At 40.7% G+C, this 22,420-nt stretch overlaps 1 protein-coding gene across 17 annotated transcripts in view; it reads left to right on the top strand.

Moving 5' to 3' along the window:
- FOXP1 (forkhead box P1) overlaps nucleotides 1–22,420 on the top strand; it is a 639,577-nt gene that overhangs the window by 472,045 nt on the left and 145,112 nt on the right. For all 17 annotated transcript variants that reach the window (XM_033210432.1, XM_033210433.1, XM_033210442.1 and 14 more), the window contains one exon: nucleotides 7,209–7,310. In XM_033210432.1, the coding sequence (XP_033066323.1) occupies nucleotides 7,209–7,310 (102 nt within the window). The remainder of the gene's footprint in view (nucleotides 1–7,208; nucleotides 7,311–22,420) is intronic.

Here is a 22,420-nt window from a genome sequence, read left to right as displayed (position 1 = left end):
TTCTGTATGAATACTTCCAGTTCTACAAGGCACTGTCATTTCTTTCTTTTTCTTTTCTTTAAGTCATTTACAGCCCTTAATTCCTTCCTGCACTGGAGTGATTGCTCTGTCTAAAGCAAGAAGGTGATGAAGTTTCCTTGCATACTTAGTCCCCGGTCTTGCTACAGAGTGATTGTCAGATTGTGTTAAATGATCATTGCTTTGGTTGCTGGGGTTGAACAAAGATAGCAAACTAGTTTAGGGGAACCAGGCTCTCTAGAGGGACTCAAAGAGGATGTAGAGGATGAGAAACAGAGGAGAGAATATGACTCCTTTCCTACTAATCTTCCCATGCTGCTTTTCTCTTTTTACAAGCTTTTCCTCCCACCCCCATATCCACAGTGACTGTTGATTAGCCCATGAAATTATCTGAAAAACAGGTTTGATCTTGAGGGGTGGGGAGAGTCTAGGAAAAGAAATTAGAAGAAGGATGGCTGACTCAGACCAGCCTTTCAAGCTGGAAATGGGACAACTTCTCAGGGCAGACAGGAAATAACCAACTCTCGACTGGCCACCAATAAGGCACGTGCTGTCTTTGTTCTGTGGGTGCTCAGGATCTCATACTGATCTGAACTGCTGTCAATTACCTACCAGCAGAAACACATCTTCAAGCTTTGAGGCAAGTTTTAAACAGTTTCAGATCAAAAGCACATGGATGTATTTCCTTTTCAGAACATCAACATTGAATTTGAGCTTAAAGAACAGCTAATTAATAATGTTCTTGCTCCTTGGCCAAACTCTAAAATTATTTTGGGGAACTGATTGAAAGATGTGTTTATATAAGATTCTATCTAATGAAATCTTTGGGGATCTCAGAATACAGATAGCAACCTAAGACGGGGATTGACAGACTTTTCCAGTAAAGAGCCAGATAAGAAATACTTTAGGTCTCAAGGGCCATGTGGTCTCTGTCAAAAGTCTTTGACTCCATTTTGTAGCAGAAAAGTAGCCATAGATTATATATAAGGGGATGAACTTGACTGTGTTCCAATAAAACTTTATTGGTAAATACCAAAATTTGAATACCATATAAGTTTTGCATGTCATAATATAATCTTATTTCATTTTTTCTCAACCATTTAAGTAAGCAAAAACCATTCTTATGTCATGAACTGATATATGACAGATGTACAAAACGGGTGAGAGACTGAATTTGGTCCACGGGCTATAGTTTGCTGGCCCATGACTAGAAACTTTCCAGTTAGTCATATTTTTTGAAGACCTCCATGTGTCAGTGGCTTATCTCAGACCCTGTCACCAAGTGTGTTATGCAAAACATTTTAGAAAGATTTTCTCCTTCTACCAGCTTGCTTTATGTATGTGTGCATGCCTGTTCAAACCATATTTTATATAAACTTGTTGATGTTTCTTAAAATATGGTAGACATGTTTTTGAACATCGGCTACCTTGATAAACATGCTAAACATAGAATTACCTAGCCCCTAAATATAAGCACCTGCTATGATCTTAGAATGTAAATAGCTCAGAAGTTGTAAACATGCTTATGTAAAACATAATTTGTAAATAACAGATGGCGCTTATTTACTAAGAATAGGAAGGCACTGATGAGAATGAAGTAATCTTGGACTAATGGAATGGAAGGTGTGTCAAAAATGTCCAGGTTCCCAGTTAATGTGAAAACATGACCTACCAAACCAGCAGTGAAAGGAACATCTTACTGGCTCTTGAGTTCTGAGAGCTGGCCATGGACCATGGCATGCCAGCCATTGGGCAGTTCCAACCCCTTGTGCAGATCCAGGCATAGATGGGAGACTAGTCAATCCACAGTTGAGATGAAAGTGATGTGTGCCTGCCCCCTACTCCCCCTGCCCCACCCACTTCTTCTTTTAGCTCAGAGAGCCACTTATTTTAGTTTGAAGGAAAATAAATGTGAATGTGCGCAACTGGGCTCTAAGTGCCTTATTTTATCATTCACCTCCGCTCTGTGACATCCTCAAACTGTGTCTTTACTGTAACCTGAGCCTAGCATGAAAATACAGGACCAGGTTATCCAGTGCCAGGCAATTGTCACATCTGTTATAAAGGAAGTGTTGACTCAACCCAGCCCAGGAACCACCACCAAGAGTAAAAGGTCTCCAGAGATGGGATTGGACCTTTTACATTATTTACATTAGCAATTGATCTGGAACTTGAGTCAGACTTGATCCTTGCTTCTTAAAAGAGAAATTCATTTATTTATATCTTTTCTGTCTCTCTCTTTCTGCCGCTTGCCCTCTCCTTCCTCCTTTTTCACCCTTCTCTCTCCCTGTCCCATAAACTCAAACACATATCCACACACATTCTGTATCCAGAGAATCTAATTTTATCTTCAAACAATATATCCTAAGGGACTTTTCTCTAATTGTGATTGAGATATTGTTATAAGAATAAGAAAAGTCCATTCTCACTCCTCAATTGTATTGGAATAATCTCTGGCCTGGCACTGTGACTCACAGCTATAATCCCAACACTTTGAGAGGCCAAAGTGGGAGGATTGCTTAAGCCCAGAAGTTTGAAACCAGCTGGGGCAACACAGTGAGATCCTGTCTCTACAAAAATGAAAAAATTAGCTGGGTGTGGTGGCCCATGCCTGTAGTCCCAGCTACTCAGGAGGCTGAGGTGGGAGGATTGCTTGAGCCCAGGAAGTCAAGGCTACGGTGAGCTGTGATTGTGCTACGGCACTCCAGCCCAGGCAACAGAGTGAGACCTTGGCTCGAAGAAAAAAAAAAAAAAGATTATCTCTGGGGTTTAGGCAGTGGAGTTGGAGATGAAGGACATAATCTGTTCTGATCACATAACAGGTAAAAATGGTTATCAAGTCATCATCTACAGGAAACATGGTGAACATAGGTCTCTGACATAGTTTCCAAAGGGGATCCCGTCAGTCATTGCACATTTTTCACTGTCCCACACTGAACATTATAATAAGTGTTTTTTTACTTTTTACAAATCGTAGATGCTGGATATTTATATTATAATGCCCAGATACATAGTGTTAAACACTAAGGATTTATTGCCTCTCCTTGCATGTGACAATTTAAAATCTAGACCACAGTAATTTATATATCATGGAAAGAAAGCACCTTTTATTGGTTGATTTCAAAGCATGTTATAGGTTCTGTTCAGTTAGGTTTTAAAACTCCTGCTGAGGCCTAAGGCAATTTTTAAATGGATTTTAATTTGGGGAGGATATGGATAATAATTTGTTCCTACTCTGTTAACATACTCATGATAAAGCTGGGGAATTATTGTGGGATAATTCATAGCAATTCATATCCAAATGAATTATTCTCTGCACTAGTATTGTCTCTCCATCCCAAATATTTAAAGTTATTTTACCTGTGTTTATTCATTTGGGGGCTGAAATTTGGAAGCCAGTTTGCACATCTTTATCTTGTGGTGTTCTCTGTTCAGTAGGTCGGCTACAGTTTCCCTTGGGTTCACACAAGTTTGCAAACCTTTTCCCCCTGTGCTTGTATCTTGGATTATCGTCTTTAGTGGGCCTCTGTTTGAGATGGTATGAAGAGGCTGGGGTTTGCAATATGATTATTTAAGTTCATGTACCCTATATTGGGTCTGAAAAAAAAAAAGTTACACATGACTTTTTTACCCCCTTCAAACCAGAAAAATTAAATCTGCGGATCCTAGTAGCTAATTTTGAAATGTGTGATCATTCTGTAGAGCCAGCTCAGTAAGCATTTGTTGAAAACTTAGGTTTAAGTTCTATACTTTCCTTTGCTTATGTACATTTATGAGACCATGCTCATATAAGAATAGTTTTGTGATGGCCGGACGCGATAGCTCATGCCTGTAATCCCAGCACTTTGGGAAGCTAAGGCGGGCAGATCACTGAGGTCGGGAGTTTGAGACCAGCCTGGCCAATATGACAAAACCCTGTCTCTACTAAAAATACAAAAACTAGCAAGGCATGGTGGCAGGTGCCTGTAGTCCCAGCTACTCGGGAGGCTTGGGCAAGAGAATTGCTTGAAACCAGGAGGCAGAGGTTGCAGTGAACCAAGATTGCACGACTGCACTCCAGCCTGGGCAACAGAGCAAGATTTTGCCCCCTCCTCCCCCTGCCAAAAAAAAGAATAGTTTTGTGTGTATGTGTGTATGTTTTTCTTAAAGACACTTTGCTGAACTGAGGAGTTGACTATAGCTGCTCTGAGACTTGACTATTTAAAAATTGAGGCCGAGTACAGTGGCTCACACCTGTAATTCCAGCACTTTGGGAGGCCGAGGCAGGTGGATCACCTGAGGTCAGGAGTTAGAGACCAGCCTCGCCAACATGGCAAAACTCCATGTCTACTAAAAATACAAAAATTCACCGGGTGTAGTGACACATGTCTGTAGTCCCAGCTACTCAGGAGGCTGAGGCAGGAGAATTACTTGAACCCGGGAGGCAGAGATTGCAGTGAGCCGAGATCTCACCACTGCACTCCAGCCTGGGTGACAGAGTGAGACTCCATCTTCAATAATAATAATAATAATAGTAATAAAAAGTGAGTGCCTGTTCTCCCAGTATTTGGTGGAGTATAAGTTATATAGAGTCTTCATTACTTTGTTTTTCTTTGCTTGCTTTATTTTAGTGTTAAATGTGTGTGTAACCTTTCTCCTCTTTCCCACCATATTTTTCTCTGCACTGTCATCTACAGTCCCTCTCTCTGCCTTTCCAACTAGCAACCAAACCCTTCTTTGCTGATCAGTCTATTATTCTAAGAACTCTGATGATAGCACTTAAAATATATAACAGTTCCCTTTCTACATTAAAAAGCCGTAAAACCTTCATGTGAAATAACTAAGGGAACATATATAGTAGGAGAAGAGGCTTTTGCTCCTGCAGATACCTTGCAAAGGGGACTGGGACTATTTTTCTTATATGATATAAATGAAATCTTCACTCTGCCCACTTTTACACCTACGCATGTACTGAGCGTCTCCAAGGAGACAAGGAAACCCGGAGTCCAGTGATGGTGAATCCTCCCTGAGACAGCAGGCTAGAGTCTCAGGCAACTCTCCCAGGCGTCTTGGCTTCCAGATGCCCCACTCAGACAGCCCCTTTTCTCGAGGCTCTTCCAGGCAGGCCTTGTCGAATCTGTCTCTCCCTTCACAGCTGAACTAGCCCGTGCATTACATCTGAAGGGCTGGTCGTGGTGAGTTCAGTAGGCAGAAGGCCTCCCTGGGACATGGGGGACGCAGTAGGGAGGTGGGATAGCAGGGTTCCACTTTTCTCGTGGTCTTTTGTTTGTCACTTATCTATCAGTGCTTATGTTTGTCAGCTTCCGTTTGCACCTCTTAAACACAAAGGCGCCACTCAACCTTACACAGTGTCTTAAAAATATTATGTGTTACAACTCTAGTTATGAGCACAGTTCAGTGAGCGTGTCCTTTTAGGAGAAGCACTGTTCTTGCACATTCCATGTTTTTAGGTGTCTGCTCATGAACATTAATCCTGTAGACTACTCTGTTTTCTCTTTCTTCTGAGTTCAATGCACAGGGACACCCAGGCCCTCTTACCTCTCTTCCATTACACCATTGTCCCTATAACTTTTCTTGTAAATATACATGTTATTTTCTTATATAAATGAAGTACCTATTCCTTGTTAAGGAACACACTACCGTCATAAGTCCATTATGCTAAGTTTGTAAGACTATAGCCTCAGGTCCTTTTGATGTATTGATGACATCTATGTGTGCCTCTTCTTTGATGCACAAATAATTTGGTTACCATATAGAAATTATTATTCATATAAGAAGAAGTCTCATTTTGTGTCTAAACTCTAAGCACATCATTTAATGAGCATTCTTGACATCTCTGCCATGTTCTCTGCCGTTCTTGGTTCTCAGCTGCATTGACTCAAGTAAGCCAACTTTTCATATGACTTTCTAGCACAATATCCTCAAACTTCAGTTTTCTGTTGCTGATCCTACTGCCATCTTTGGAAAGGTGTGTGGCTAGCCATTATTCCTGTTCTGAATTCTTTGGCAGTGAATGTCTTCGTGGGAGTTTATCGATGACATTATTTTTTTCTTTTTTACTTGAACTTTTATTTATTTTATTTTATTTTGTTTTTTGAGGTGGAAACTTACTGTGCTACCCAGACTGAAGCGCAGTGGTGCTATCTCAACTCACCCCAACCTCCACCTTCTGGATTCAAGCGATTCTCCTGCCTCAGCCTCCCAAGTAGCTGGGATTACAGGCATCTGCCACTACACCCAGCTGATGTTTGTATTTTTAGTAGAGACAGGGTTTCACCATGTTGGCCAGGCTGGTCTCGAACTCCTGACCTCAAGTGATCTGCCCACCTCAGTCTCCCAAAGTGCTGGGATTACAGGCGTGAACCACCACGCCCAGTCTTGAACTTTTGAAAAGATTTGTCAGTCATATGTTAAACATTTTAGAGGACTCTTCTGTTTTCTTCCTGCTTTATCTCCAATTCATACTACCTCCCCAATGTCTACCTTTAAGGAAAAACCTTCCCATATTGTAAGCCTGAAAGGGTCATTTGTAATAAACATAACCAGTTTTATTCACAGATACATAGCGTTCCTCTTTAAGATGACTAGAGATCAGATTTGCCAAATTTTCCTCTCTGATTTCTATCAGGGTCATCCTAGGTATGTCTCATCTGTTTCATCTTCCTTCCTAGATAGCCTAACCCATAGTGTATACTTTTCTTGTGATCCACCACTTAGCTGTTTCTCTTTATTTGGACTCAGATCAGGTGAAAGTATTACTTTCAACTTGAGTCCCCACATTTCCCCAAGAAGAATTGAGGAAGGGTGAAGGTGATCCTGGAAAGGGCCCTGTAGTGTCTCCCAAGTTTTCATCTTTGCCCGGGTTCCTCCTAGTGTCTCTGTCATCTTTCTTCAGAGTCCCAATCACTCATGGTCTTACATTTCATGTCAGATCTGTAGTAGGAATAAAGTGTCTGCTTAGATGCCTGTGGAACTGTGGATGAAATTGGCCAAGTCAAAGGAAACGTAAACAGATTCTGGAAATTTTTCCAACTAAGACTGGTGGGAAGTTTCGTTTGCTGTTTTCATTTGCCAGGAAATAGGAAAGTCAGGACCCAGTCCCAAAGCGCACTTCCTGGAATCCTTTTTTATGAAGAGTCCCCTGAACTTGTGTAGTAACGCAAAGGATTTTCATCTGTTTTTCCTTCCAGGCACTTCAGGTGGCAAGACAGCTCCTTCTTCAGCAGCAACAGCAGCAGCAAGTTAGTGGATTAAAATCTCCCAAGAGGAATGACAAACAACCAGCTCTTCAGGTAACAATTCTTTTTCTTTTTAAATTGACATCCTACCCTTTGGGATAACTGATAAGCAGTACCGGAGTGGATTGTGTTGAGCATTGCAAATCATGTAAGAAAATCTTCTGTGGAAAGTACATTTTTGGTTTACCAGCAGGGTATAACATTTTGGGGAAAATGTGTGTTTGACCAAAAGTTTTATTGTCAGGCATAAGATCTCCTGATCAGTGAATATAATAGAAGGATAAGGAGTTGCAAGTGTTGAGTTGCTGATAGGCAGTGTAGGTTACCAATGAGAAAAGTTCATAGTACTCAGAATTGTCACCACGTTCTCTTATGTTGGGTCTGGAAATGGGATAAACACACACAGACACACACCTTACTTTAGTGTAGTCATCCTCAATAGGGATGATTACCCCCCCCCCTCGACCAGAGGACAATGGGCCATGTCTAGAGACGTTTTTGTTGCCACAACTAGCAGGGCAGAGGTGTTGCTGGCATCCAGTAGGTACAGGCCGGGGATCTTACCAAACATCCTGCAATGCACAGGACACGGCACATTGTGATTCATCCCAGAATGTCAGTAGCATCAAGAACTATGACTTGGCCTGAGGAGGATGTGGTACTTTTAATATTATGTCTTGTAATGATTCTAATATATACCCAATTCTTCAGTGGATATGTTCAGAATGTTTCTAGGTCATAATTTTTAAGTGGCAAGAAATTTTTATGTAAAGATACAAAACTGGTTGTTCTAGCAACTTCTGATTTCAGGCACGTTGAAGGCAAGGGGTTAATGGAGTAGAAGAAGGAGTAAGTTTATAAAAATCTAATTTGGGGCTAGGCATGGTGGCTCACACCTGTAATCCCAGCACTGTGAGAAGCTGAGGCAGGCGGATCATTTGAGGTCAGGAGTTTGAGACCAGGCTGGCCAACATGGTGAAACTCCATCTCTACCAAAAATACAAAAATTAGCCAGGCTTGGTGGCGGGTGCCTGAAATCCCAGCTACTAGGGAGGCTGAGGCAGGAGAATCACTTGAACCTGGGAGGTGGAGGTTGCAGTGAGCCAAGATTGCACCACCGTGCTCCAGCCTGGGTGACAAGAGTGAAACTCCATCTCAAAAAAAAAAAAAAAAAAAAAATCTTACTTGGATTTTTGACTCAAAGTAGAAAATTGTAATAGAAATTTCAAAGAAACTTGAATCAGGGTCTTCATGCTCACATTTAAAAGAGGGCACTTGGCACCCGGGTCCTAAGTGGTTCAGACTACTTTCATAGCTGAAGGTGGGCATCCCTATCACAGGAGGGGACAGAATCTGTAAGCGGTAGCTGATAGGTGTATAACTTGGTGCCAATTAATTGGATAATGAGGTCAACCTAAATTCTAGCTTGTGTTTACTTTTCACAGGTCAGGGTGAACCACAGCCTGTTCCCAGATTATCCGCAAAGATCAAACTGACCTTGACCAGCAAGTCCTAGTTCTTCTACATGTACTTGGGAAACTCACTTTCCAGAGAGAGTTCAGCACTATAGTGACACTTTATTGGAAGAGTTGACAATGTGCCTTGTTTACTAACCCTTCTGTAAATACTTATTTGGTAAACCGTCACCAGACCATGTGCCTTGGAATGCATGCGCATGCAGGGGACATTTTTAATGAGGTATAGTGCCATTGAGGGCCCATGTCAGGTGCTATAAGAAGTGCTTTGTTGTGCAGATGTCTTAAGAACAGCTCTGGAGGATGAAATATGACTATATTGACCTTTCAGCTGTGAGCTTATTTGTCAGGATTCAAATAAGTTGAAAGGATCAAACTGAACAGTTTCCGTAGTCAGACTGGGAATTGTGTTTCAGAGGTCAGCAGCGGAGGCCACGTTGCAGATTCCATAACATAGCCAATTGTTGGTACATATTAAAGTACTGGGGCATCTCCTGTGGACAGAGACACAATTAAAATTCTAATTTATTAATGTATACAGGGAGCTAGCCCAGCCTGTCACTCATTGATTCAAATGATGGTCCATTCTTTTTGCCTCCCTCTTGGAGCTCTCACAGCCTTAAAAATACCCCGAGTCCTCTTGAATTCATCAGACCTCAAGTGCATTGGGAAAATGAAAATATATTATTGGGGGGAAAATCTTACACATAGTAGAGCTTTGGTTAGAGATAATAAAAAAAATACACACATACACAATCTGTCTGATCACACTGCTCTTCAGTATTGAATATCATTTGTGATTTTTTTATGGTAGAATTATTTTCCCTCATACTTGCTTTTTAAAAACATATGGCATTTTTAGGTAACTTCTTTTCCAAGATGAACGAAGTTCCTTGAGGGCTAAATATAAGAAGTAAAGTTTCAGGGGATTTCCTTTTGAGGGCTCTTTTTCTTCTTGCCTGTTACAGGGTTTTTAGCCACCATGCAGAAGAGGATGATATAGAGGGCTTCGTTTTTCTTGGCAAGGACAGTGTCAAAACCAACCTCACACATTCTGCTGAGCTCCTCAGTCTGTATAAAAAGTAGGGGGAGAAGGGGTAATCTTGAATGCTGGTTTTGGTAAAGAAGATGTCTTGATTTTTTTTCCTACCCCCCAAGTAGAGGAGTTGACAAGCAGAGAATTTAGACCAGCTTTAAGATTTGGCCGGGGGAAAGAAATCTAAAGGATTGGTGGACTGGTGTGTGTGTGTATCACAGACAATTGCTGAAGGACCCCTCAGCTGCCTGAGAGGGTCATGCACATTCAGTAAGCTTTATTAGGTTGGCTGGCCTTCCACAAACAGAGGAGAAATTACTATCCTAGGCCACATGGTATATTATCTCATTATAAAAATATGCATATAGACTTGGTGATTCACAGAAGGAATAACCTTCATATTTAAATATATCTTGCCATACTGCATCCTCGCTGAGGCATCTCCGCCGGAGTGGCTCTGAAATGAAAGGGAAATCCTATAGCAAATCTTAACAGTGCTCATCTCTGATCTTCTCACCCTTCATAACTACACCGAGAGACCGATTTTAGCAAATTTCAGATCTTCTGCATAGAGGAAGGCTTGACAGGGAAGGAGGATTTGATCTGCTGATAGCTTGAGGGGGGGAAAAAAAAAGAAACCCAAATCCCCAAATATACTGTGACTCATATTTTAAGCATATCTCACACTTCCCTGCTTTATGTTTGGCAGCGCTCTCTGGTTTCACAGGCTGATGATACAAACAAAAGAAAATGGAAAGTTAGAGGAGGCTATAAGTGGTTACTCGATAGAGATCATAAAATGTAGTCAAACATCACCAATTTGGTCTAATTTCAGGGAGATGAGAGTAAATAAGAGAGAAATGCTGCTCTTTGCAGATCCACATACTGAACCAATCTGAGCTGGTCACATTCTTGGGTGATGTGGTTTATTAATGAAGGCATTAATCGGGCATAGACATTGCTTCTAAAGTTCTTGAGAAATATTCTACTTAGTAACTGAAATTATCTTTTTACTTAGTCTGTTCATTTGCTTTGCAAATTTTTTTATGAATGATACAAATGAAAATTGAAAATTGGCCCCATCATAAATTCAGAATCAGAGTGATCTGAATTAATTAAGTGCCAGTTGGTGATCATTTCCAAAGCAGGCTGGGCATGGTGCTGGTGTTCATGGGATACAGAACTGTTGAAGAGACAGACCCTGCCTTCAGTAAGCTTATGAGTTGTAAACAAATTAACATTTTGCTGCAAAAAGAAAATTACAGATAAGTAAAAATAGTAGGCTCTTTTTTTTTTTTTGAGATGGAGTCTCGCTCTTTCACCCAGGCTGGAGTGCAGTGGAGCGATCTCGGCTCACTGCAAGCTCCATCTTCCAGGTTCGAGCGATTCTTCTGCTCAGCCTCCCGAGTAGCTGGGACTACAGGCATGCACCACCACGCCCAGCTAATTTTTGTAATTTTAGTAGACACTAGGTTTTGCCATGTTGACCAGGCTGGTCTTGAACTCCTGACCTCAGGTGATCCACCTGCCTCGACCTTCCAAAGTGTTAGGATTACAGCCACTGCGCCCAGCATTGGCTCTCTTTTATAAATATTTATATACTTCTGAAGATGGCTTAAACAAATGAAATAAATGCTAAACAGTGCAGGTGTACTCATAACCTCGAAAATGTGTAACTTTACTGGCTGAAGATTAATTTGTGAGTAGATGAGCAATTTTATTGATCAAATTTTGGAACTTTGACCACCATTTCTGGGTAGCAATTCATTTTGGTTCTTTAAGCATTTTAGTTGTTGGCACGAGTACATAAACTGGAAGGAAATCAAATGACACATTTTCTCCTAAGAAAGTAAGAGTACATGTGTATTCTGGCAGCATTAAAGTTAGGAAAGAAAGTAAACTTTGTGTGTTGCCTACAGTGGAAAGCTCACCAGTTTCAGGCCCCCTATAAAAAATTTGAACCTGAAGCCAGTCATCTGATAGTTTTCCCTCCTGCCCATCCCCTTCCTTCCAAGGTGATGTCATATGTGAGCCCCTTACTCAGAAGGTCATTTCGCTGGAAGGAAAGATGGTGAAACCCACTTAGAAGGCCAGCCCTTTAGTCCACTTGGAAGCTCAGAGTGATCATGTGGATTCTTGCTTTAAGTGGAGAAGGTTAAAATACAAGATTCAGCAGGTGGTTTTTTTTTTTTTTTTTAGCATTTTTATTTGCAGTTATATAAAACATGCTTTAGGCAGCATTTTGCTTTGCATTAATGCCACATATAATCTTAGTAGCTCGTATCATTTCCACGTTGTTCACTAAAGAATAAATTGGCAAGAGGAAACCTATAAAGGAAACTACAATTTTATGCTGTTGATAGTGAAATGGAATGGTTTTGAAGTACTGACCCTTAAGAAATAGCCCTATGCACTGATTAGTAAGGAGGATAATTTAGGAGAGGGAGGCAAACTTTTTTTTATGTCTAGAGTTAACATTGTCTAGAATTGGCATCCCTAGCATTTTAAATTGATCAAAGCATTGAAATTGTGATACCTTTAAGATGTTACTGTTATCACATGACTTTCGAGAATCCCAAAACCCTAAAAATAAGTCTCGATAAGAAATAATAAAACCGAAATATTTTATAAATAGTTCTTAAGTCTTTCCGATTACATGCACCATTACAAATATGATAGAAACAGTGACCCCTCCTCCCAGAAAAATGCACATAAACACAAAATGTCACATCCAATTTTAGGGATTTCATGAACCTCAAAAGTTCACCTTGGGGTCCAGGCTCATACTCCTGCTTTAAGATTTTTTTTTTCTTTGATAGTCTGTTTTGTCCTTGCCTCCAGAATTTTGGTGTAAGTTGTAATATAAAGAGTTAGTTCGTTTTTGGTATTTCGACTTCAGCTGTATATAGGTGGCCCTGTGTCCCAGTCTGCCCAGGACAGTCCACTCCATGACTATTGATTGGTTTTGTTTATTCATAATTCTCTCTCTCGAAAGTATCCCCAGGTACAGTGGCTCACACCTGTAATCCCAGCATTTTGAAATGCTGAGGCAGGCAGATCACTTAAGTCCAGGAGTTAGAGACCAGCCTGGTCAACATGGCAAAACCCCATCTCTGCAAATAATACAAAAATATTAGTCAGGCCCGGTGCCTGTAGTCCCAGCTACTCTGATGGCTGAGGCGGGAGGATTGAATGAGCCCAGGAGATCGAAGCTACAGTGAGCCATGATGGTGCCACTGCACTCCAGCCTGGGTAACAGAGCAAGACCCTATCTCAAAAAAAAAAAAAAAAAAAAAAAAAAAAAGCCCTGTTTGAACCAGATGCAACTGCAATGCTGTGCACCATATCTCAGCTACTAAGAAGGCCAAGGCCAGAGGAACTCTTGAGCTCAGGAGTTTGAGGCCAGTCTGGGCAACATAGCAAGACTCTATTTCGATTAAAAAAAAAAAAAAGTGACCAGGTGCAGTGGCTCACGACTGTAATCCCAGCACTTTGGGAGGCCAAGGTGGGCAGATCACGAGGTCAGGCGTTTAAGACTAGCCTGGCCAACAAGGTGAAACCCCGTCTTGCAAAGACTAGCCAGGCGTGGTGGCACGCACCTGTAGTCCCAGCTACTCGGGAAGCTGAGGCAGGAGAATCACTTGAACCTGGGAGGCGGAGATTGCAGTGAGCTGAGATCTCACCACTGCACTCCAGCCTGGGTGACAGTGAGACTCCATCTCAAAAAAAAAAAAAGTATCTCAGTTTGGACATTTAATTATATGATCACTAGTTTAAATGTATCTAAGAATTAAAATGCAAATATGATGCTAATATTTTATATGTAATCATGTCTCTGCCACCACATGCAAAGTGTGGTAGATAATGAATGTTTAGTCAGTGCTGAACGTGGACCAGCTGCTTAACTACTCCGTAGTATAGGCACTGTCCTTAAACCGTTTAATGGATGAGGAAAATGGAAACAGAGAGGTTAACTGACTTGCTACACAGCACAAAGGTAGTAACAGCACCAGGATGGTAAGCCAGGCTTTTAGAACCACAGATAACCAATATGCCATGGAGAAGTTAATTATTGCCTCTCTTTTTAGGGGTGTTTACTCAGCACCTACTGAGTGTCATATTTTCCATAAATAAGTAAATTACTCTATTTTCCGTGTTATAAGCAAAAAAAGAGAACTGAAACCAACAAAAATCAGTTCCACTGTAAATATCTGGATTTCAATTAAGAGGACTTAGAGCTGCATAATTACCCTAAGTGTATCTTTATGTGTCTGTGTGTGCATGTGCATGTGTGTCTGTGTGTTGTGTGTATGTGTGTGTGGCGGGGACAGAAAGAGGTGATCAACAACAGCAAAGCTAAGTTATTTCTTATTTTCAAGTCTGAAGTGCTCTTGTGAGCGTCCATGTGTTTGGAGCATGGACTAGTGTGTTGTAATCGTTGTTGGGGCTAGGAGGTGGAGAGGGACGGGGAAAAAAACATACTTGACTGGTCAAAAATGTGTAAATTGCTGACAAAATGACACATGTAATTAAGAGTGCTCCTGCCATTTTACCTTGTGGTTTACACCTCCAGTGTTGAAAAAGAGAGTGACTCCCACCTCGCTAATTACCATTATCACTAAAATGCTAGGGTTGGAGTCATTAGTTCCATGTGCATTTAATTAGAGGAAGGCTGAAATTGGATTTAACTTATTACTTTTTCATGGATCACTTTCTTGTCATCACTTCAAATTGGATTGCAGCCCCAGGTAACTAATTATGAGAGCCACAGGATCAAGAGTGAAAAAAAAGGTAATTAGGAATAACACTGTCGGACCCTTGCTGGTCGTCCACTTGTGCTTCGGGGAAAGAGGGGAAAAAAAAAAAAAAAAAAAAAAACGCAAGCCATATTTTGTAGTATCACAGATTAAGGAGTTAGAGGCATGTACAGTTGCTAGGCATCATGGGAGTCTGTCACCACCCATAGTGGTTTTTGTGATATACAGCTGAGTTGAAGATGTCGAAGCAACGTGGTTCCACAATCAGCTGCTTAATACCTAGATTAAACTTGTAAAAGCAACAGATTGGTTGTAGGTATGAGGCATCTCTACAACTGTGTAGACTGGGGGCCTCACATGTATGATTACAACAGAGCTGTCAAGATGCCTCTGAGCCAAAGTAGAGAATATTTTAAGTACAGGGAGTTAGAATTTAATGAACATATTAATGCTCCAGAAACATCATTCATATCTGACAGGAAGACGTATCAGTCAGCACAACAGTCAGCACAACAGTCAGGTTTAGGGTTTATACATCAGGACATTTTGTCAAAGTTTCCAGCGTACGGTAATGTTCAGGACATTTACTTTGCTTTGGATTTGCTCCCTCCCACCCCTCTCCAAATGTTGTGGATGGGTTTCCTGAGGTTCCATTTCTCCTTCCATCCCTATCGAAAATACTTTAAAATAAATGATATTGTTTCCATGTGCAGAACAGACCTCAGAACTGCAAGCAATCAATTTTATTGACACCATCTGAAAAAATGTTGCTGACAGTTCGAGGATGTGAAAAAATTGGATTTTTAAAGTCCCCAGGACTAAGTGTGGCAAAAGAAAAAAAATGGAAATGTAATCTCATTACTCAAAAGTTCTGTGAGTTAGACTCTCCTAAGAAGCGATTCTTCTTAACAAAAAAATAAAAGCAGCGGCAGACGGGCGGCTTCTTCTTGGATAGGCTGTGATCCCACAATGAGGTCTTGCTGTCAAGCCTATCGGTTGCCTTGAAGGGAGAAAAGAGCTTCTTGGTTTCCCATGGCAGTGAATCACCAAGCAAAGATGGCTCGAGTTTCCTTAAGTTGTTTAAAATTGGTTTTAATGTTCTGTTAATGTAAGCAAATAATCATGATTTTAGTCTTGAGTGACTTTCAGGCCTGGGCGAGTCAGGCTTGCTCAGTATTCTCCAGTGCAATGGGAGTGTAGACGATGATAACGCCCACCCAATAGAGACCACTACATCATTATCCCCAAAGTGGTAAAATACTGTTCCTGGAATTTTGAGTCTTTTTCCTGTGTGAATCTTCTAAGCAAAATCTCAGAACCAAAATAATGATCATCAAGTCTAATGTAGACAATTAAAGCCTCTCTCTTTTTTTTTTTTTTTTTTGGAACATCTTAAGTTGGTTTAGAATTTTTGTACACAATATTCGTCTGTGGTTGAAAGGGGGCACGCTGAGGTCAAGTGATGTAGTGTTTTCCATTTTTCCATATGAGTCTCACAGTGTGTGATAAAAGCAAACTCCTTTATTTTGTAAGTCTGGAAGAATTTCTGCTGAAGTGCAGAGGTCACGTTCCCTGTCAATTTGAGTAGCCAGCATTTTTTAACTACTATTTTTTCTTTTTGTGTGTCTTTTCTTCCCTCCCCCCACCTCGCTATAAACCGTGGCACTTTTCTGACACATGCACAGTGAAGTCCTCCAATCTGAAACTCATTAGCACACAGCATTGGACCCTGTCCAGTGGTTAGAAAATTTCCTGGAGCCTAGAATAACAGCATTTGGTGCAATACCATGGACCAGAAGTGACAATGCGGGTAGTCGTGCTCCCGTGGCACCCTGCCCAGTCAGGAAAGCCAGCTGACCACACAACACAGTGAGACAGAGGTTATGCATATAGGATGGGTTAGAAAAGTTTGGTCCTTAGAGAAATACACTTCTAAAATCACAAGGTAATATCTGTTTTCCTTACACTTACTATTTCAATTGGGTCAGAGATGTTTATCAACATTCATTGCAGGAACATGAAAATAAGTGATTAGAGAAAATAGGTTGAACCTCAATTTCCACAATATAGTGTTTTTCACTTCTGTAACTATTGGTTATTTTCAGGACCTATATTTTCATTCATTGATTCATACATGCATGTGTTCATTCATTCAAACTTTACTCATTGAACTTCACTATCTTGAGGTAATATGACCAGGCTGCAACCCCTTTCCCTGACATTAGAAAAATTAAACAGTTTACCCTAAGTCAGGTTAATTTAAGCCAGGTTTTCAAACAGGAACCTGAGTCCCAGAAAGATAATAGTTATCATATTAAATAGTAAATACTATATAGTACTTTCTAGGAGCCAACTATTACACAACAACCTTATGGGGTAAGTTCTATTATTATTCCCATTTTACAGGGGAGGAAAGGGGAGCATAGAGAAGTTAACTTGTCCAAGGCCATACAGCTGATAAGTGGCAGAGCTGGGATTCTAGCCCACACAATCTGGCTCAAGAGTCTATGCTTTCATCCATTACACTCTACTGCCTCTCTCTGAGCTACCACCTGGGCCCCGCAAACAGGGAAAGCAAAAGGAATGGAATCAGAGTTGCTGATGCTTAATGCTCCTCACTAACCACCAGAGCACACCGTCTCCTAATTTGGACATATGTTGATGGGCATATTTGAAAAATAGTGCTTATAATTGAAATATGCACTTTCTAAAGGGAAATGACGCTTGGGAAAGAGAAGAAAGACGGGTATTACTCAAAGCCTGCAGACAGCTCTGCAAGTAATTGTCTAAAGGCAGCCGTTGAAATTGAGAAGCAGTTTGGAAAATGTACAGTTTGGGAAATTTGTGTACCGATGTAATTACGGTAGTTGTGAGCTGATGTCATGCCTAGTAACTGTTTTTGTATTGCTTGGGCCTTTGTTACTGAGCTGTGATATCATGAGCAAACTATTATAAACATAGCATGGATATAGCATGCTTGTGTAACAAAAGATCGGGAACTTTTATTAAGTTTGTTTTCCTTGTCATATTGTAAAAATTTATTATGTGTACTGTGTATATTAGAAACAGATTTGGGTAATTCTGTCTAAATGAAGTCATCCCGGCTATTTCCAGACTGTCTGTTTTTGGTTGTGAATAATTTTCATACATCAGATGGTTGTCATATTTAGTCGCTCTCAAAATTTTAAAGAGAACATATCCCATTTTGAACTTTTGGTGGACTTCAGCCACCTTGCTGTTGGGATTGTTTGAGTTTGAAATTATTGCCCAGTAAATTACAGGGCCTGAATACCAGTCATTTCTAAAGGGTCTAGCGTTGCTGCCTTCTATTCATAAGTTCTCTCCTTCAACAAAAGAACAGATTTTTAACTACTTAAGTAGTAGAATTTAAAGCTGCTGGACACAATTGAGCAAAGAGCGCCAGCCCTTGTCCTTTTACATTACGTCCCATTGAAGAACTGTGGTAAATATTCAAGCAGACAGAGCTCGACATTTTGCGGTGCTCATGGTAAATGTGGAGTTTAAATGGGTAGTTCCAAAACTTTGGATGACTCGATCCTTCCCGGCTACTCTCCTCTAGCTCCTTCTTTGGCTGCCAAGCTTTTAGACTCAGAATATTGTGCCTGCTGCTTCCTCGTGGTTGTTTTTTTTTTCTTTTTTTTTTTAAACCAGTCACTTTCTTTCCTAAACTCCTCCCAAGTCTGGCTTTTCTCCTCATCATTTTCTTGAATTTTATTGTCCCTAAATTTAGTGGCCATGTCTCCATCCTTCTAACCTGTCTGGCCTCCTTAGTAATACATTGCATGGGCTAACTTGTGTTTTTGGAAATTGCCATCTTTTAAACTTCTTCAAATCAGTACCCCCTGGCCTCCATGCTATTTTCTTTCTGCTTTCCAGTTCACTTCTGGAACCCAAGTTCAGTCTTTCCCCCAAGTTCAGTTTCTTTGATGCCCTTTAATTTCAGTGCATCTGGACTGTGTGCTTGTTCTAGAACCTTCACACACATGGGTGCCCCCAGACCTGTTGTACTGCTCCTAAGTGCCTGCCTGTGGTTCTCTCTTAGCTTGCCATCACATGAATTTCAGTATCTCTAATCCAGCAGATCCCTTTTGTCCCCAGGTCTTATTAGTCACAGTGATTTGAGTCATCACTGACCTAGGAATTTCCTTCATCCTCAGCATGTTATTCATCCTCACATCTGCCCTTTTTCCTTGCGCTGGTATTTTCTGTCCATTCCTTTTTCTGTGTTTCCCCTGCTGCCATCTTATTCTAGAGCTATCCCTTCAGGTGCCACCTGCTTGGATTTGGGCAAAGACTTTTTCCAATCCTTCACCCCCTCCCCGCAAAGAATCTTCTGTTCTTCATGCATAGCTCACCTCCTACCAATGGCTTGTTGCCTCTCCTCGAATGCCATGTCATTCTGCTCTTCAGAACTGTTATGTATCATTCCATGTCTCCAGCCTGCTGCCTTCATCTAGATTCTTAGCATTCCAGCTTTGCATTAAATTAGATGTCCTGAGAAGAAGGTTATAGCCTTCTGACTGGGGAGAGGGGAGAGAGTCATGAATTCAGAGTCGTCATTCCTTTGTAAGGAGCTAGATAGAAGCACAGTCCATTTGGTAACAGTTCAGAGTCCCCAAAATCCAGAATTGCAGATACTTGTACTCGGTGCCTGCTGTTTAGAAAGAAGACCTTTGGTGATTAAATTGTGTGTGAGTTCAATTTCAGGAGAATATCTTTGTCTGCTTTCTTCAGAAAGAAACTAAAAACCACGTGATGTGAAGGGTAGTCCCGTTCCTAAGTTCACCCCCATGTGACTGCATGCTTCTTTTCCATTGGTATCTACTGCTGCCCCCTAGAAGGTTTCTTCTGATCTCTTCTGACTGTAGACCTTAAGGTGAGACACTCCCTTGTCTGCACATGGGAGAGCCGCTTTGTCAGACCTAATGAAATTGCTTTTAATAAGACATCAGTGAAATTATGTCTAGTTTGTTCTTTGTTTGAGAGCGTAAAGGGATTGTTATCTATTCTAGAAACAGAATAAGAGTCTGAACCACAAAGAATTACACAGCGAAGAGGTTTTGTTGTGATTACCAACTTTGATGAGGAGATGAAGTGATTCTACCTAGAGTGCTGTTTGAAGGACTGTGGGTCTAGGATGGGCTCTGAAGAGTGCCACGATTGATTAGATATGTCCACCATGGGCACTGGAGATGGGAGAAGTGCTATATGCACCTTCTGTTTGCCAAGCTTGCCATAGACTTACCTGACCATAGTCTATGCTTATCCATGTCAGAGCAGAGAGGTCTTTTTCTCTGGGAAGCCTGATAGACTTTGTGGTAACTGTTGAAGTATTACCTAAACTTAAACATATGCTTTGTGTTTTTCCCCATAACTTTACACGAGACTGGGCAAATTGCATTCTTATCCTAAAACCATATCTCTTCTTGATCAGATCTGAAATGTGATTTGTCCTTTAAAGCCACAGGATCTTTTGCACTGGACTGCCACACAAACTCAGCTGGATGGTTGAGTTTTGGAGATTGATATGTCAGAATATGTTGGGGGAGGAAGCAGCATTACATTGTGATTAATACCATGGTCTCTGGTGTCTGCCTTTAATCCTGTGTGACCTTGGAAAAGTAGCTTAACCTCTCTGTACTTCTGTTTTCTCATCTAGAGAATGTGGCTTTAACCTCACCTTCCTAAGGCAGTTGTGAAGATTAACTGATTAATGCATGAAAAGTGTAAAAACTGTGGGGTTTTTTTTTTTTGTTTTGTTTGAGATGGAGTCTCGATCTGTCGCCCAGGCTGGAGTGCAGTGGCATGATCTCAGCTCACTGCAACCTCCGCCTCCAGGGTTCAAGCGATTCTCCTGCCTCAGCCTCCAGAGTAGCTGGGATTACAGAGGCATGCCATCACACCCAGCCAATTGTTTCTGTTTTTAGTAGAGATGAGGTTTTACCATGTTGGCCAGGTTGGTCTCAAACTCCTGACCTCAAATGATTCGTCCACCTCGGCCTCCCAAAGTGCTGGGATTACAGGCGTGAGCCACTGTGTGCAGCCTAAAAACTGTTTTTAAAGGAAAAATAACCTAGTAAATTCCATGTTATATTTTAGTTCACTTGGTATTGGCCATTTTTCAAATGCATGTTTTATCTGTGGAATGGGGACTATCCTTTTGCTTGTAATCAACTCATGGGTAACCAGAATTGATGGGAGGACATCAATCTGTAAAATGCGGTAATCCTAGCATTTATTCCATGGTGTTGTTATGAATATTAGCTGAGTAATATATGTAAATAGCTTAGAAAGACATATAAAAAGCACTTAATAAAGTTTAGCTTCTGTCATCATCCGTGCTACTAACTACTGTTACCAGCATTAAATTGATTGCACAGTATTTTCCTAAATGTGTCATTTTAGGTACAAATAAGGGTCATGCTATTCTGAAAATTTCGTCCTGATCTTTCTTTTGTTCTTGTCTTCCAGAATTTCACATGAATTAATGATAGGTAGTCTTATCAGCAAAGAACTGGTCCTTAATCTGAAATCTTGACGCTGTGGCATTCCACGCCATTGCTGACATAAAGCATAGACATTTATTCATGAATGAGTTAGTGAATAACTGAGTGATGAATGAGTGACTGAATGAAGGAGTAACATACCTAAGCCAAAAAGAAAGGAAAATTGATACTGGTGCAGTTGAAGAGGCTTCAGACTGGTCTCAGGTTTGCGAGCCCCTAGAAACATTTCAAGACCATAAAAACGGCATTAAAAAAATCCAATGTCAGTCCTGCCGAAATCTTCATTGGGTTGATGAAATGAATCCTGCCAGGTATGGGGTGAAAATCAGAACATTCCTGTAGTGCAGTTAGACTACCCTAATGCCCTGTGCCTGCCTTTGTACATTTGTTAATCTGTTTAAGGTATAATATTAATGGCATAGAACTTTAATTCATAAATATAGAAAATTAAGGGAGACTAAAGGCAAAATACCGAAATGTATTTGGTGTCAAGATTACGTTCAATGAAGCATAGTGAAGATGGAATAGATTATTAAATACACTTGCAGGGAGGAAGGAAAATATACCTAAATCTCTCATTTTGAAAGGAATTGGTTTACTTGATTATTTGCAACAGTATCACACTCAGGAAAATCTAAGACAAATGAAAGCAAAATAGAATTTAATTGAGCTATTATTTTGCAGACTTTGGCTTGGTTTCAGACAGTCTAATCAAATTGTGCTTTGCACAAATAACTAATGTTAAACACAGCCTACCAACAGATGTTTAAAAAGAGTCTAATTGGAAAATCTACATCCTGGATTTAGTCTGTCTCATTGGAAAAAATAGCTTCAAATTTATATTTTTGAGGATGACACCCAGTGACAAGCATTTCCAGAAGATAAAATTTTCTTCAAAGATGCTCGGTGTTGGGATGGAATTGTCTTGGATAGTCAAAGGTGGCACTCTAGAAATTAAATTTCCTGGAAATTCTCCAGCTCTGTGCCATGTAGAGCTCTACAAAGAAATCTCTTTATCATGTTACGTCACCAGAGCCCTGTTACCCTCCCTGGATTGTGTCAGTGGCCCATGTGCTATAATTTATAATGAGCCCCTGCAAGTCCTGCAAGGCATATTCTGATTGATGACATTTAAAGGTACTGTCAAGGTGGCTGGGTAATGAAGTTGACCTTCCTCCATTGTTGTCTCAGTTTCAAGTTTGTATATATAAACTATTTCACCTACCATGTTTGCTTGGAACTTTTTACGATATCTGCAAAAGGAATTTGGTTTACTAGTAGTTCTTTTCTTCCCATTAGTTCAGGGATTAGCAAAATTTCTCTGTAAAGAGCCAGATAGTGAATATTTTTGGTTTTGTGGGCCATACTG

The sequence above is a fragment of the Trachypithecus francoisi genome, unplaced genomic scaffold (assembly GCF_009764315.1).
Source record: "Trachypithecus francoisi isolate TF-2019V2 unplaced genomic scaffold, Tfra_2.0 Lachesis_group0, whole genome shotgun sequence".
NCBI lineage: Eukaryota > Metazoa > Chordata > Mammalia > Primates > Cercopithecidae > Trachypithecus > Trachypithecus francoisi.
This window is presented reverse-complemented; position numbering and strand designations above follow the sequence as displayed.